This window comes from Pocillopora damicornis, chromosome 8 (assembly GCF_964200805.1).
Source record: "Pocillopora damicornis chromosome 8, jaPocDami1.2, whole genome shotgun sequence".
Taxonomy (NCBI): Eukaryota; Metazoa; Cnidaria; class Anthozoa; order Scleractinia; family Pocilloporidae; genus Pocillopora; species Pocillopora damicornis.
Window position 1 is genome coordinate 13612642 of NC_142677.1, and position 17840 is coordinate 13630481.

The 17840-nt window shown below is 37.6% G+C and overlaps 3 protein-coding genes and 1 pseudogene across 4 annotated transcripts; all 4 read right to left on the reverse strand.

The window, feature by feature from the left end:
- Positions 1–155: 155 nt before the first annotated feature.
- Positions 156–5827, reverse strand: LOC149041469 (uncharacterized; annotated as a pseudogene). Its single transcript, XR_016179323.1, has 5 exons — positions 5814–5827; positions 5055–5178; positions 4628–4750; positions 2780–2896; positions 156–2692 (listed from the first exon to the last, which is right to left on the reverse strand). The product of XR_016179323.1 is annotated as an uncharacterized LOC149041469 (transcript).
- A 310-nt stretch (positions 5828–6137) lies between these two features.
- Positions 6138–8786, reverse strand: LOC149041470 (uncharacterized). Its single transcript, XM_089214164.1, has 3 exons — positions 7596–8786; positions 6691–6953; positions 6138–6385 (listed from the first exon to the last, which is right to left on the reverse strand). The coding sequence occupies exons 1-3, from the start codon at positions 7639–7641 to the stop codon at positions 6191–6193; spliced, it is 504 nt and encodes a 167-aa protein (XP_089070290.1). The 5' UTR covers positions 7642–8786; the 3' UTR covers positions 6138–6190.
- A 1171-nt stretch (positions 8787–9957) lies between these two features.
- Positions 9958–10833, reverse strand: LOC149041471 (perlucin-like protein). The gene is made up of 2 exons (XM_089180871.1): positions 10734–10833; positions 9958–10358 (listed from the first exon to the last, which is right to left on the reverse strand). The coding sequence occupies exons 1-2, from the start codon at positions 10831–10833 to the stop codon at positions 9958–9960; spliced, it is 501 nt and encodes a 166-aa protein (XP_089036997.1).
- A 2810-nt stretch (positions 10834–13643) lies between these two features.
- Positions 13644–17656, reverse strand: LOC149041472 (uncharacterized). The gene is made up of 4 exons (XM_089180872.1): positions 17621–17656; positions 17313–17430; positions 14474–14736; positions 13644–13797 (listed from the first exon to the last, which is right to left on the reverse strand). The coding sequence occupies exons 1-4, from the start codon at positions 17654–17656 to the stop codon at positions 13678–13680; spliced, it is 537 nt and encodes a 178-aa protein (XP_089036998.1). The 3' UTR covers positions 13644–13677.
- Between the last annotated feature and the right edge of the window lie 184 nt (positions 17657–17840).

Consider the following 17840-nt stretch of genomic DNA (forward strand, 5'->3'; position numbering starts at 1 on the left):
TTCACTGAGAACAATTTTTTAGGCTCATTGAGTAACACATTCTAAAATCTGAATCCGCTTTGTTACTTTGTTTTGCAATGACATGACCCATTTATGTCGTGGACAGAAAAAAGAAAACTACATGTCTATTAGAAATAGAAACATGGGACAAATTTATCAAAATAACGAATAGATCTTGGCGGATTTAATTACAATATTCCGAGTCAGACAAAACTAGCTAACTGTTAACATAAGTGATGTTAAAACGAACAACTTTTTTACTGAATCAGTGGGGATTCTTTGAAGATGTTGTTACTGGCTTAGCCTCAGGTAACTACAAGGTTTAATTTTCTAAAACATGAAAGGTCAGCTATTTAAACAAAGTTTAGCCGTGCTCAACGAGACATCTCGAAAATTCAACATCTCACTCGTTCGCTGCGCTCATTCGTGAGCTATCGAGTTGAACGCTCGAGAAGAGATTTCATAACTACGCGCGCCCTTGCTTTATTCTCTATAACATGCCAAGCGAAATTACTAAACGAAAGGTTATTGAGGTCGTAATTTTTTTTACAATAGATGCTTTGTTAAACGGAAAAGAAATTTATTGAAATACTTTTGAACAGTATGCGAAAAGAATAACCTAATAAAAAAAGAATATGAAATTTAAAACATGCCAGAGTTAAGCACGTTCTATAAATTGCCTCCGTAGCATTTGCTTGAGACATCTTCGAAAGATGCATGCGCTCTAGGCTAATGCTTAATTTCCCGCAAATCACCCATGCCATTTATACATGTGAATGGTACAACCATTTAAAGACCTCATCCAAGCTTCTTCCAAGAAGGCTCTATTTTTTGCGCAATGCTGGAAAAGGCAGAACACCAGCTAAATTTTAAAACTGTCATTTCTTTTAGTGTAAAAATTATTCGACAAATCCACAACAGTATCTTTGCATTGTAAGTGTGCCCCTCTGACAGAGTTCTAATTTTATTGCTAATCACTAAACAGCATTACATTATATCAGTTCTTATTAATGGAAGTACCGAGTTTATAGAAGTGGCAATTTCTTAAAATCTTAAGACTCTGATACTTCGTAGATGTTTGGTTCACAAGAACACCTGCTACAAACAACAAAACAACGCTGCACATTCTTATGTATAAACTTTCGCAGAAACTCTTTAAACTGGCATACTTGCATGATGAAAAATGACTATAGAACTACGGAAAATCAAACACAAAAAAACCCTAGCAAGTGGAAATAGTTTGCGCGAACGCGAATGAAACAATCTCATGTGCTATTTTGCACATAATTAAGTGAAATATTTCACCAATCCTGTCATAAAAGTGTTGAGTTCAAATTTTAAACGCACTGAACTTTTAGTGTTGTCCGCACTGGGGTAACGTATCTCCCTACTAGTCCAGTAATACTTTTGATCTTTCAATCTGAGTGCTTTACCAACAAAAATGCGTCTAACACCACTACTGATTAAAAAGAATAAGAAAACGCCTGGAGTTCTTTGGACTCAAATACAAAATTTTGCCATTCTATAATGGTCTGGTTGTGTGATCTTGCATATCACACGCAATTTTAAGACACCAGAGTCCGAGCTCTTCTCTGTGTTCCCAATTGTGGGTATAAGTGTTTTTTTTTTGTATACGTAAAGAGCAAGATCGAAGAAGCCTTCATCTCAAGAGAACGTATCAAATGAAAGCTTTGAGTTCCCTACAAAAGGATTGTCTTTGCCACACACCCATACACACCCACACCCATACGTGCATGATTTCGGGTAATAAAAAGTGATAAAATGACATGCTATAGACATGTACAGTGATAACCCGCAAAAGCGGTGGGAAATATTTTCATTTACACATGTTCGATGTGTTCCGCCCAAGTCGACTTCGATGCCAGTACCTATGTATTTAGGAACACCAACGCCCTGAACTTCATAATAAAAAATGAGACAGATATAGCCATGGTGTCAATGTAAGATCCTTGCTGATAGGCAAGGGCTTACCCACTGTATTTGACGCTTTAAAGTTCAGTTACCAAGTTATTCTTGTCATTTAGAGTCTTATCGTGATCTTTCATGTTGGCCAAGTAGTGGGGAGTCATCGAATAAAAATATTTCCATGTGGATTTTGTATATTCTTCAACTCTTGGTCAGAGTATGACCCACAGGGGTCATGCGCTGGAAAATCCTCTCCTGTGCAGCCATTAAAGTAATAATAATGATAATCACCACCTTTAAGTTTATAGGCTGGTCCACGATGGTAATTTCGGCCAAAATATGCGGGTGCTTTTCCCAGTAGACAATTTTCAGTAATGTGTTTGGCAATTATACAGTTAGCGGAACCATATTGCCACTGAGGTAAACTTCCTGTTCCTGAACAAATAATCCAGTTGTTGATGTTGCTTTTGATTAATACCTTGTCCCCAATGATTTCCCATTTGGAGAATTCAATTGCATTGAAGTCCGTTTCGTTTAAAGGTGTAGTATTAGATGTTGGAACATCGACTTTATCGGGATTTTTGACGTCCCAAGTTGGTCAGGGTGTGATTGCGTTGGAGGGTGTTGAAAAGCTTTGATAGTTAGTAAAGGTGTAACTCCAAACTAAAGTCCAGCCTCCTCCATCGGTCTCCATCTCGCGGTAAGCTTTGAACGCGTTATCATGGGAACCATCAATATCGAGCCAATAAACACCGGTAGGAAGTTTAAATGAAGACAGAGCAATTAATGGATATCAATTTTGAATATGGCTTGTTTTAACTACAACACCAAGTGTAGTCTGGCCTACGCGTACCTTGACATGTTTAACATGTGCACTGAAATGATCCAATGACATTGGAACAGTGGGCGTGGGTGGAGCAGCTGTGATTAGCTGTTGCACATTCGTCCAAATGTAAAAGAAATTTAAGACCTGAAGATGATTAAACATTCATTCATATCATCAGATTGTGTGCCCGTTTGAAGGGTTCTCGCGGCCCTTTTTACGCCTACCAGACTATTCTTCTGTCAGTTTCTCTTTGGTTAATTTTAAATTACATTCGCTTCTTCTCTTTCTCACTGTCATGCCATGTGTCTGAACATTACTTCATCAACTGATCGGCTTGTCTTATTGCATATTGGATTTGGCTAACGGCCCATGACTGGGGTGGGAGAATTAAACTGCATTTCTATTACCTTGACATGCTTTACCATCACCAGTATATCCAGATTTGCAGGCGCACTGAAACGGATAGATAGATAGATAGATAGACGTTTATTAATAATACCTTAATAGCAGCTGGAAGCTGAATTACAAAGGTGTACAAATTATATAATAGAACTATACAATAAAATCAAACCTAAAAGGGAACTAATTTACATATGGGCCCATATACAATTGTAATAGATGTCAATTAAAATGTCTTGCGCTTGCTGGAATGAAAGTATCTCTGAACCGATTTGTTTTAAAGGAAACTCTAAATGGTCTGCGTCGTCGTAACTCCCTAAGTTGATCTCGGTTGTCGAAAGGCAGTAAGTGGTACAAACAATCCAAGGGATTGGAGACGATGTTGTTAAAGAATTTTAAGCAAAGGTCTTCCCTCCGATCCCTTAGGGTTTTCAGCTCTGCCATCTGAAGCACTTCTCTATAATGATTATCATAACCGTATATAATTTTCAAGGCTCTCTTTTGGACCCGCTCTAAACTTAAGCTCAAATAATCGGGGAGACTATAATGGTAGACCTGACATCCATAAAGTAAGACGGATTGAATGCAAGCAACATAAAAATTCACTAATTCTGGTGATGGTACCTTAGCTCGCTTTAACTGAGTTAAAAAGTAAAGGCGTTTAGCGGCCTTTTTAATCATCTCAGTAACGTGAGTGTTCCACTTGAGGTTGTCTTGAAAATACACACCCAGTAATTTCGACGATCCCATAATATTTGAACAATCGGCGTTAGAAGAACAATTGTGAGTGTTCATCGTGCATGCGTCATTATCTTATGGAGATTGAAAAAAAAAAACATCCAATTAAAAATTAAGTCAATTAAAGATACAAGAAAAACTTTTACAATCTGATTTGGCTTCTCTTTTGTGGATTCTTTCAGCCCATTCTGTCAGCCTTGTGTCAATTTCATCATAAATTAGTCAGTCTGAATATTTTTCAACCGGTCTGCTTATGTTAATGTTAGTTTGACATTTTTACCATCACCAGTATATCCTGGTCTGCACGCACACTGAAATGACCCCACGTCATTCGAACAATCAGGGATCGAAAAAGTAATTCAGTTTAAAGTAAATCAATCAAAGTAAGAAAACAACACTTAGAATATGATTTCTGCTCTTTCGGTGGCTAACTTCAGCCATCCTGACTGTCTTTCTGCCCATCTGTCTGTCTCGTTGTTAATAGGACTATCAATCAGTTTGATCCGATATTTTTCAACTGGTGTACCCGTGATATCTTTGAATAGGCTACGGTCCACTTGGTCGTCCAGACGTTTGTTAGTTTTTGCACACGTTCATCTGTCTCTCTGTCGGTCTCGCTGCCAATTCCACGATAAGTCAGTCCGTCTATTCATTTTTCAACCGTTCTGTTTTTTGACTGTGTTTGCTCCACTCGGCTATCGCTCCATTTGTAAGCTGCATGAACTAGACTGCTCTTACCTTGACATGTTTTGCCATCACCAGTATATCCTGTTCTACACGCGCACTGGAATGATCCCACAGAATTTGAACTATCAGCGTCAGGAGAACAGTCGTGAGAAGCCATAATGCATTCGTCAACATCTTACAAAAATCGAAAAAATTCAATTGAAGATTAATCAAAAACAGATATGAAAATAACTCTCAAAATCAGACGTTATGTTCCTTTGAGTCCTATTTTCTTCCTGTCTCCCTGTCTGGCTTTTATTCTTCCAGTTCCTATTAACATACATATATCTGTGGATCTGTCTGTCTCTGTCGTTGTCTCTTCCAAGGTCATGATTAATCAGTTTGTTTCAACATTTTTCAAAATGTGTGCTAATGGCATTGTGCATTTGACTTGGGTAACAGTCCATTTGCCTGAGCGGAAGGACCAGTTTGCACTTACCTTGACATGCTCTACCATCTCCAGTATATCCAGATTGGCAATTGCACTGGAATGATCCCGCAGAATTTGAACAATTGGCGTTAGAAGAACAGTCGTGGGAAGCCATCGAGCATTCGTCAACATCCTATGGAGAGAGAAAGTAATAGTTAAATTTAGGATATCATTGTCAATTAGTTTAAGATATAAAAGCCTCACTTGTGATTATTTTATCCACATTTGAAAACCATCACAGGATGCAATCGAGTTATTACGATACACTTTTTTTTAATTTTTACTTTTTTGTTAGTATATTAATTTAGCCAAGGGGTCGTTAACTCGGAGAAAAAGTACATTAAAAGAATAATAATGTATGAGTTTTAAGTTGAGCACGTTCTATCATATAACGCAAACATGTCGCATGATTTTGTGAAACACTTTTGTTTATTTCACCCGTTTTGAAATCACTGGTGCTCCCTGTAATCTGATTGGCTCTAATTGGTGCGATTTATTCACGAATCGCACCATTTTTCGCTTGAAATCGCATCTTTTTCCCCAGCCAATGAGGAGGCTACGCTGAAAACAAAACAACCAATCAGATTTCAAGGCTTGTTTAAAGAAACGAATCAAATTTCAGGAAAATGAAAGACAAGTATCATGTGGCAAATTTTGCAACTTTTGTTTCCAAAATTCTTATTTCCCCCCCCCCCCCCCAAAAAAAAAATGGATGAATTTAATTTCAAACCGGCTCAGTACTGCATCAATAAAAATAATTGAACTGACCAAAATTCCTGCATTTGGGTGATTTCGGAATGGGTGTAATAAAGTGGTTATTGAACCCTGTGTCGTGCAATTTTGGTCTGAAATCACACTTGTGATTACAAATGGAACTCGCACTGCGCGCTTGTTCGATTTTAAAATCACTCATATAACTCATATAGCTCTTACGCATCTTTCGTGCTCTCCAAACTTCCCGCGTGATTTATATCTCGATGAACGCACGCTGACGTATGAACCAATTGTTAATTATTTAGCACTATCGAGTATTAGTAGTATCAGTTTTCTTTCTTTTTTTCTTTTACTATCACGATTTTGATCGTCTAGATATCAGCATCTAGTTAATTTTATGAGAATGGTCTTACGAACGAAACCTCTAACTCTTAATGTAATATTAATGCCTCTGAGAAACCATAAAGATAGAGTTTTAAAACTAATTTAAATTCACCCCAAGATATACCTTGATAACAAGTTGCTCCTCCTTCCAATCCTTTAGGGCAAATACATCGATATCCTTTAGTAGTAAACCCAGCTTGACATAATGTGTTGCTTGGACACGGGCTGCTTTCACAGGGATTCTATGAAGGTAATCAAAGGCTTAATAAAACATTGAAAAGAGGCTAGTTCATTTAATCATAATACATAAAGTTAAGGTTTTCACCTCGAAAGATGGTTCGTGATTATTGCACAGTTTTTATCATCAACAACCGGTGCGCATGCTCTGTCATTAAAGAGATATACATGTAGGTTGAGGAAGGTATTTGAAGGTGTTTGAAGGTACTTCTTGCCTTTAAGGCTGGTATACCGATAAGATTCCTTTGACTTTTGGTTTTGGACTTCCGATCCCAAAGTTCTATAATTGCGATTAGTTTTTGTTTCTTACCAAGATGTGTTGGTAGATGTACTCTTCCTTTTGTATGAAGTCGCTGCTGGAGACTTGTAGGTGGGTGCGATTGCTGAGCTCACATGTTGGTACATCACTGTATAATGGACCATAGTTGTAGGACACACAGTTGGGTTCAAGGAAGCACTGCGTCATACACCGTGACTTTCTTCGAACACTGGTGTTTCTTATCATATGATTTTTAAGAATCTTGTGCTTTGCTTCAGGCCCAAATTGAATGATTCGGCAATCGTTGGAGAGAGCTATTTAAGAATATAACATAACCGGTCGCTGAGTTGAGCTGCATGAGGTGCCATCACAACTAAATCATTTCCACCATTAAAAAATTAGATTGGAAAATATGCCTCAATTTATTTCGCAAAGTCGGTGATAAGTTCCTTCGATTTATAAGATATATTAGGAAATGAATCAAACAGAACGTTTCTCTTTCTGTAGGCCTAAATGACTGCTGACAGCCGCATCTGTTTAGCACTAAAACCATATTTTCGTTACATTTCTATCTTCTAGCTAACTTCAAACACCTTTTTGAAGGTTATTCTGAGAAAAAAAGAAAATCGGAGCCAGCCTTTACCTCACTTTGATCGAAAAGTTTTCGATTGCTTCCTCAAGAGTTTTCATTTTACTGGTCACAAACTAACAATTTTGATTGATCTCAAGATGCACTATTGTTAACCTATCAAGGAGACTCCTAAAATCCCACGAGGAGAAATATGGAAAATGACAAATATGTAATTAAAATTCTTACATGCATAAACTGAAGACTCCAAGAGATAGAAAACGAGATATATCACCCTTGCCATGCCCTCAATAGAACACCTCTGGTTGCAAAATGCGGATGGATCTTAGTTTTGCACAGAACCCTGTAAATGCAAAGGCTTTCTTACCTATCATTTCTACGTGCACATTCCACTTCAAATCATTCGATATCATAACACCTAGTAATTAAGCGGATGGAACAACCTCGATGTTCGTATTGTTGATAGTAACAGGCTCTAGAGTATTCTCTGACTTTATTAATGATATTCTAAGTTCCTTGCACTTCGATTCATTCAACTGGAAACCATCAGCACGAGACTTTGTAACAAATTCATCAACGCGCGACTGCATCGAGCTGGTTTCGTTCTTTCCCACACACTCAGCGAGGGTAGTATCATCTGCATACTTCCAGATGTTCGTATTCGCCACACTCAGGTCATTAATCATCATTAGAAACAACCAGGGGCCGAGTTTAGTCGATAAGGCACTTTGCCGCCTTTGTAACAAGTTCTTCAAGGATGATGTTATCCAAGGTGGTTCGGTTGAATGTACTTTGCGCGTACGCATAGGCATAACATGGTCAAGACCAGTCTTAATGATTTGTCCCAAAAGCGAGGTTTTGTCTTCACAACTGTCCGCGGAATTGAGTAAAGTATCCAAATCCACTGATTCTAGATAAGTGCGCATTGTTAGGCGCTTGCTGGGACGCATATTCCTCGACTGAATAGTGGTTGTAGAGCTATTGGACTTTATCCTCGCCTGCGGTTGAACTTCTATAGACATGTGATCCGAAAGGCCAAGTGGAGGGCGTTGGGTTGGGGTTTCGTAGTGGTCTTGAAGGTTGGTGAGAACTAAGTCGAGCGATCTTTCTCCTCGTGTCGGAAAATTTACTATTTGCTTTAAATTGTAGTTGTTTTTAAGCCGTGTGGTTTGTAGCCTGTTAAAGTCTCCCACCAAACAAAGGCCACAGTTGGAATACCGTGTTTCGATAGATGACAAACACCTCTCTAAATACTCTAAAAAGGCAGAGTCATTAGCGCTTGGCGGGTGCTAGGACACTCCAAGAAGAATAGGGCTGTATCCCCATGGGAGACGAGTAGGACTACTTTGAATCCATAACGCCTCGAAAGAAGGGTCTTCTAAATCGTCTACAACTGTATACTTTATCTTGACATACACGCACACACCGCCATGTTCTGACTCTGTTCTGTCCCTGCGGATGATATTGTAGCTCTCCTGCGCAACCACATTGTCATGAATGCGGCTTTTAAGCCACGACTCCGTAATATAAACAAGATCTAAATTAGCATACTTAACAACATGGCGCAGTTCATCCACTTTGGAAGCCAAGGACATGACATTCGAGACAAATAAAGATGGTACATAAGCCGTCGGTGAAACCTTCCTTTTCGCATCCGTAGGGGCTGGAGTAATTTGTATACAGTTCGCAGGGTTGTGGCAGCGTAACGGAGCTGAAAACCAAGGACGGCCGCTTACTTTCCGTGTTGAAACAATAGCAATCTGTTTCATGGACACTCTTTCTCTCTCTCTTACGAGGCGACCCGCACGTTTCTCACGGTAAGAAGGCCATAGGTTGTTTAGAAAGAATTTACGAAAGCTTGTAAGGCGGTTGTAGGCCATTAGCACGATTATTAAAGGGGAGTTTCACGGAGCTAAAAAATATGCAGCCACGCAAGGCGCCATACGATAGCAACCAACATGGAATAGTTCTCACTTACAATTGGTTAATGAGATCAAATTATAAGAACCCTCTATGATAACACCTGGAAAAATCGAATACGTTTTGGAGAAACGAAAAGCTTATTATCGCTATTTCAGTATAGCATGAGAGCAAAATTCTTGAAAAGTGATCCGCAAGTGACCACCTACTTTAGCAAGACAAACAACGAGAACGTTTCCCACAACAATGAGATAAATTACATTTCCCAGAATTGAGATGAAATTTAATTGTTTATGCGTCAGACACTCAGTTGGAAAGCACCATACATACCGAAGCTATGTGATAGTGTTATAAAACTCTTACTATAGATAAAATAATTCAATGTTTAGTACATATCATACCGATGAAATCAATCGATGAAATGGACTCAGTCACATAATGATCCTAGAACATCAGCTCAAACAGAAACAGAGATATATAGAGACAAAAAAATAACAGTTTTTCAGCAAAGTTTAAAAGGTGAAAAAGAAATAACAGACACGAGGAACCTTGTAGTACGTTTCACCTTTGCTCCTTCATCAAACAATGTGTAAGATCTTAGCTTGCGTAATGTTGTCAGTTGTTAATTAGAGTGTCTCTAAAGTGTTCGCTAATTAGTAATAACTGATGTCAGCTCCCTTATAAGTAACAATAAACAGAGAAAGAACAAATTGGACGAACAATTACGAATACATAGCTGAGAGACTATTAAAAGCGAGACATAAATCCAGAAAATTTGCAGAAAATAGAATGAAAACGATCCCCATATTTTACTTTTCACAGATGTACCCTCTACGGTCTTCACACTCATTATCGTGCCACTGTGCATCATAATTCCTTAGCAGAAACAATCCCATTCTTATTCCACCACAATTCTTCAAAGGTTTGCCGCTTGGCTGGGATTCGTGCCACTTTTGAAATCCCGCGAGAATGCTTCCGTCAAACCACTTCCAGACCCCTTCAGTCTCTTCATCTGTTAATCCAATCCAGTAACCTGCGCCATCAGCCAAAAATGTCGTTTTGATAAAGTCGTTTTCTTCAGAGGAATCAATCTTCACCAACTGAGCACCATTGTTTGAGGAACATTCCAATTTTGCGCTGTACCAGGACTTTTTGCCTACGGGAAGGTGATAACAGGAAGTTTGGAAAGAATGCCAACCTGCAGGACACGCTTGAAAAAGAAAAAGAAATAAATGAATTAATGTAATCAAAATCGATATCCTAAACTTGATCTTGTGTTTTGTATCAATATCACTGTGTACAAATATTTGCAAGTCCTTATCCTAAGAGACGGGTCCCTCAGAAAAAGATCTCGGCAATAGACAACCTTCAAAACAGAGAGAAAAAACTAAAAGTAAAAAAAAGGGAACGCTTTGAATTGACTCGAACTTGACTCGAGACAGTTTTAGTCATCATTTAGTGCATGCATCTTCATATTCAAGTGGCTCTTATTTGCTTTTTTTTTTCAGAGGACATTTTAAATAAATTTCAAATTAGTAGCGTTTAAGAATTGCCTAATGGAGTTAGATTAGGCAATTTTTCAGACGAGGAGGACCAGGACAGCGGTGACGAGGGCGAAAGCAGCAGTGACAGCGCCGACGAGGACGAGAAAAACAAAGCGGACACAGTTGGAAATCATTCGACATTATATTAAGAGAGTGACCCTTTGACGCTTGCGACGAAAGAGGAAACTTCGAGGGGTGTCGCTATGCGTGTTTTCTAAGTGTCGCTGATGTGGGGACTATTTTACCGGTCGTAATGAAACCACGAAAACCAAGATGACTATCAACGGTGTTTATTTAGATCACGGTCACGATCACGATCGTAAACTGAAATTGCAATAATATTATAACGAATGCATGAATGAAACGCTTTACGTGCCTATGTCGATAACGCGATTAAAATAACGACAATTAACGTGAATTAACATAAACAAATCATAAAAGGCTAAATTAAAACTACTCGAGATTCAAAGATCGTCTAGTTATTTCAAAATACTCCTTGATTTCAAGATAATTAGTTGTACTGTTGTACAACACAGTACATATGTGCGCTATCGCCCAAGGTAAAAAACTAAACTTAAACATATTGAAATAAAACTAACAAAATCACTTACATATCGGTCCCGCTTGTGCCAAAGGTTTGGAACGAAAGACGAAGTCATTGCTGTTCAAGGTAAAATCTTGCGAAACTGTGGCTTATAGGGACGCTAATTTAGCTTTTATATGCGCGTGGTGACGCTAAAATATTCGATTACAAACCAATAGGGAAAAAGATAAACATTGTAACTACGATCGTAACTAGGCACACAAATTAAAGTAATTGACAATTGATCTAATAAAAATCAAAGTGCTCTGTGAGCAAACTCGTGAATTGACACATGATTTTTGAGATTATGTTTAATGTTATCTGGTTTAGGGAATTTTGTGGTTGATTGTCATCTAGAGTACGAGCAGTAGTTCAGTGTTCGCTAATGTAGCAAAGAAACAAAGTAACGTTGGGACAAGAAGGCATTACAATTGAAATGATCATGCTATTACATTTAACAAGGTGGATGATGTCATGTGTTTTAAACGTCTATCATTTCTGTTTCTGGTTCAAAAGAAAAGGTTGGAAGTAAATGTGGGTGAAAAGTGAAATTTACTGTCTTTCGTTGTAAATATTAGAAAATCAAGGCCATTCTGTCTTAATGAAAACATTAACGATTCCCTCTTTATCAAATGAGACAAACGGGAACGAGTTTTGAGTGATATAACTAAGCCAAGCCTGCCACCGTCATTTTAGATCTCCGCCTGGGTAGATTTAAGTCACGTGCTAGGCAACGTATAATCAATAACAAGATAGAATTTCATTTCTGGCCTATTTATCAATTTTGTGGTGTGTAACTTTCGCATTTTAGTACGTTGTATGTATGTTGAATCTTCAAATTGTCTTGAAACTTACAAGAAAATTGTTCTTTAAAAATTCACTGAAAATCGGTAGCTAAAATTGTTTGTCTAAGTGTTATTTGATTTTCGTGTTAACTTGTTATTTAGTCAGTCGCCGGCATCTTTTGTTGCTTCACACAGGAAAAACACACGCGACGAAACGTAATGATCAATTTTGTCCTCAATCTCACGCTATAACAGAAAAAGCTTTTGAACATCTGTAAACTCCGAGCGCTTCGCAGTAAGTGATATTTTCAATGAATCTTCGGATTGTTTTCAAGTTCAAGGATTGTAAATTACAATTTTATGAAAAACGAAGGTTGTTGTTATTTCAGTGTGAATCCTTGAATGCTTGCCAGTCGCTGGCGCCGCTTGTTGAAACTAAAACGAAAAAAAAAAACTCTTTTAAGATTATCATTGGCTTCTTTTTCACCCCACCACTATTCTTAGCAACAAAGGTCGCCATTTCGTCTGTTTATTGCTCGCCAAAAACTATCAAATGTACTCAAAAGCCTAAAATCTAAAAAAAGTTTACAGGAATCGACCAATCGAGCGAGCGAGCGAGCGAGCGAGCGAATGCTATTCCCCACATCGTATCTATAACTCGCTCTTGCGCATGCGCGCAATTCACGAGTTAAAAAGGGCTGTTCTTTGTTCGATATCCTTAACAGACCCAATGGATCATTATGGGACCTTTATAATCGATGAAAAAGCAAACCACGACTACGAAAACGTGGAATATAAAATTAAAAACAATGATAACACATCGGACGCAGTTTGAAATATTTAGGGTTTTGTAATCAAGTTTTAAACCTTACCAGGTGGAGTTGGACCAAGCATTATCTCAGTTGACGAAGACAGCGGCGACGGCAACAACAGCGGAAACGGAGACAATGGTAATGATGATGATAATGACACCAACGGCGGCGAAGGCGAAAGTGACATTGACGGCCGAGGTGAATACTTGTATGATGGCGATGCTGATGATGACGACATCAACGGGGACGACGGAGATAGCGACAACGCTGAGGTTGGTAACAATGTTGACGAAGAAGACAATGCTAACCTCAGTGACAACACAGCGGATGCTTGTTGAAATCATGAACAAATTTCATTCATGTCAAGTCATCTTTATTCTAGCTCTGAATAATTATAGGACCTGTATAGCATATCATCCCACAGGCATCGTAAGGTCGGAGAGAAACGTCTTACATAAGAGATAATTGAAAATCAGCTTTTAAACATAGTTTAGTATATGAACGAAAAAATGTTCCATTATTAATTGATGTTGCCTGTTTGTTTGTCATTTGTTTTCGATTGGTTTGAGTTTGTCTATATAGGAATTTTCGCATTCTTTTGTAACCTTTTCCGCCAAATTATGATAGGCTGTTGGTTTTCCTTTCAGAAAAGAAAACAAGAGCCTTGTCTTCATATTCTTGACGCAATTTTCATTGTTCAGTTATCAGTATCCAATAATTTAATTTTGTGACAATGGTCTTACAAACGAAAACAACTACATCATGCAAATAACTGTCAGAAACGTAAGCCTCGTTACACTTCTCCCTAAGATATACCTTGATCAACATTTGTTCCTCCTTCAACGCTAATACATCGATATCCTTTATCAGTGAACCCAGCTTGACATAATGTGTTGCTCGAACATGGGTTGCCTTCACAAGAATTCTAAAAAGAATAAAATTAAAACACGTTTATAGAGTTCAGTCTATTGATTCGTTGTACCTGGGAGTTGACGTTTGTGCAATAACGAATTCAATAAAAGGATGATTCGGGTTAAACCGAGATTTAACCACAAAACACGAGCCACTCAACTGAAAATAGTATGTACTTTTAAGCAGTAAACAAGTTCTAAGCCATAGATTGCGCTCTCTGTTGGTTTGCTGGCGCAATGGCCTAAAGTGCTGTATACTCCCCTTTTAGAATAAATTTTAATCTTTTAGTATACACCGGTGCAATAAACGATGGGTTTTTTAGAGCAATAAGGGTGCTCGTAGTATCCTAGTTATTTTATAAAGAAAGATGAAAATGAAATGTTGGGAAGGTATCTATACAACGAAACATTCAGCAATACTTATTCAACCTTCAGAACGAAAAATTATTAAATAGGTGTAAATCATTCTGTTGATTTTGTTATCTACAGTAAACCTGAATTTAACATGCAAACAAACTTTGTTAATAAATATTTTTAAAAGAAAACTGTCGCCATTCCATCGATCAATTAGATGTAAACTACTAATCGCATTTTCTCGCGATCAACTTTGATTGACCGCTGAGTTTACTTTGTATTAAGCTTCAGACACACGACCCCAAAGTATTATTATAATTAGTTTTGGTTTCTTACCAAGATGTGTTGGTAGATGTACCCTTCCTTTTGTATAAAATCCCTGCTGGAGACTTGCAAGTGGGTGCGATTGCTGAGCTCACATGTTGGTGTATCACTGTGTATTGGACCATAGTTGTAAGACACACAGTTGGGTTCAAGGAAGCACTGCGTCATACATTGTGACTTTCGTTGAACACTGATATTTCTCACCATATGGTTTGTAAGTGACTTATCGTTGGTTTCGGGCTCGAATTGAATGATTCGGCAATCGTTGGAGAGAGCTATCAGAGAATTCACCGCCAAGGACTGGTTATTAACTATTACATTGTATAATTTTTATATCGATAGAACGCGCTGAATTGAACCACATGATGTGCAGTAAGTAATAAATAAATTCCGTCATTAAAAATTGATTGAGATTGAGAAGTCATACAGATATTTTAGGCCAACATATTTAAAGAGATTTGAAAAAAAATTCAAACTACTCGCAAATTACGTCCTGCACTTTTCTTATTTGTGGTGAAGTTAAAATAGAAATAAATTACTCTGAGGGTTTAATCATGAGTTCTCATCGCGCAGCATACCTATGGTTCTTACGAAATTTAGTTGCAGTAGTGAAAAATTATAGGTCTGTAATATCAGTGGCGAAGCGTGCAGTCGTCGGTTTTTATTGGTCGAGATTTTGCTCCTTTTCCTGCACAGGGATTGTTGTCCCAGCTTGTTAACCTATACTAGCGCTGCTAAGTAAATTCGTCGCTAAGCAAATGAGATAAATGTGATTTAGAAGTTTAAATCAGCCCTGAGCCATCATAAAATCCTTTGATAAGTTTGTGCTAAAACAAAATTTATGTCGAGGGGTAAATACAAACATCTTTTCTATTGTAGAATAGTGAATGATTATCACTGAATCATTAGATTCCTTATTTGCATTTCGAACCTCAACCCCAATGCTGAGCATTTAATTCTTTAACTTGCTTTGATCGTAAATGATTTTACGTGATTTTTACTAATACTATAGTTGATATCAAAGAGCTTCCTTAATTCATGAAGGGAAAAAGATTGCAAAAAATAAGTTAAGGTTCTCATTTGCACAGACTGAAGGCTCCATGAGAAAAACGACGAGATATATCGCTCTTGCCACACTTTCAGAAGAAAACTTCATGCGGTAAAATGCGAACGGAACTTAAGTTAGCACGGAAACCTTTTGCATTTCGGAATTGTGGAGGTATTCTCACTTATTATTGGTTTGCAAGAACAAATGATAAGAATCCCGACAGCTAACACCTGGAAGAGTTAAATTTTTTTTGAAACAACAGAAAAAAGTATGCAGTATAGTTACTTGATGTTCGTCACGTTTTCAAACTTGGGATAAGACCTCTGGCAACTGTAAGAATTTTCTTCTCGCATTTAAATCTGGTATTCATGACATCGAAAAACAATCTCTATCATCCTTTTGCACTTTTTAGAAGACAAACGACTATGAAATCCTCAGTTCTATTTTTAAAAGTGTTAAATAGTAGCTTTATCAGTATTAGCAATGCAACAGCATGGTTTCTCTAATTGCACGGCAATAACGGTTCGCTTTTATGAAACAAATCAACAAGATAGCACGAGAATGGTGCATTATTTTGATACTGAAAAGTAATGGCGAAGAAAGTTAGAGCGGTTATGAACAACCCTTATCTCGATGAGACTCCATGGATTATACCTCAAGGGGGAAAATCACTACTAAATAAATCCAGCCAATAAAAAATCTTTTTAAGATTTAAAAGCCTTTTGAGAACTTATTTATTAGCTGAATCGACAAAGCATGTAAAACAATCATGAAAAACAAATTAAAGTACACAAATTAGAAATGTAATGTAATAGTTCGACGGTAGGACTGAATAAGGTGCATTGAAGGTTTGCTCATGACTTCTAATCAGATAACAGAAGTAAGGACTCTGTTGAACCTGATTTTTAGGTGCCCTCTCTGAGATGAAACAAGAGACTTAATTACTCACCACCTACGGAGAGCAGTTGAATGCGATCATTGTGCTCTTAGACTAAACAAAAATAAAGAATAAGTTAAGTCAAAAAAACAAGCTAAGTCCTCTTGAAATAAAATTTGTTTGGAGGCGTAAATAAAAAAGTCTCCCCATTGAGTAGGACAGTGGTCAGAATGGGACTGTGTGGACGCTGCAGCCCGATGACAACCAAATTAGACCGGAAACATTATTTTTAAATTTCTGTCCTCAACTTCAACTGCTTATACGACACTTATACGACAATGACAATTAAAATCCAAATCAAAAAATTATCAAATGGATTCTGGAGATTTCGATTTCATTCGTCGCAAATTGATAATTTTAAATAACATCTGGTCGTACTATTATTGTTGTTAAGAGCTTCGTCAATTGGTGAAGCGAAAATAAACGAAATATTCATACTTTAATAAACTGGTGACTTCGAGAGAAAGAAAACGAGACATTCACCCTTGCCATACTTTCAAAAGAAAACCTCGGGCGGCAAATTGCGAACTAAACTTACGCTGGCACGGAACCCGCCTGCTTTTTTGTTTTATTTTTCTCACTTGTCAATATTTAAGAGAAAAAGCAGCATACTCAGTCTTTGATTTTAAATTGTTACAATTTATCTGTTTGTTCGTTTGATTGTGCACTTTTTTGTTTATTTCCCCTGAGAAGTTATCAATCGGGAGAAACATCATTGAGATGATAAAAAAATACATAAATTTGTTCTTGATCATTTTCTTCTTAAAAGACGCTGCTGCCATATTTTATGTTTTTTTTTTGTTTGCTTTCGCTTTCTTGATATTCGTTCGGCGTTTTTTCAACATTAATATTACCCCAAGATTTACCTTGAACACAATCAGCTCCTTGGTCCAACCCTTCATGGCAAATACATCGATACCCTTTATCAGCGAACCCAGCTTGACATATTGTGTTGCTTGGACAGGGGCTGCTTTCACAGGAATTCTAAAAAAAAGTATTCGAAGGCTTAGGAAAATGTATGTAAGAATTCATTTTACCTTAAGTGGGAATCAGCGTTTATGTACTCACAAAGTGAGTGAAGAATGATTCGATTTAAAACAGGATTTTATCAAAAACATTTAACCACACTATTGAAGATATCGTATCGATTTAGTTAATCATTCATTCGAAATACCTCACGCACCAGCACCTGAATAATTCCACAAGCCATCGATATAACGGGGTTCCGTGCGAAGGTAAGCTCTGTTTGCATTTTGCCGTCTGAAGTTTTCTGTTGAAAACATAGCAAAGGCGATATATCTCGTTTTCTTTCTCTTGGAGCCTCGGTTTATGAGGGTAAGAATACTTATTTGATTTTCACTTCTGCATTTTTTTCGCCTCATAACTTGAACTGA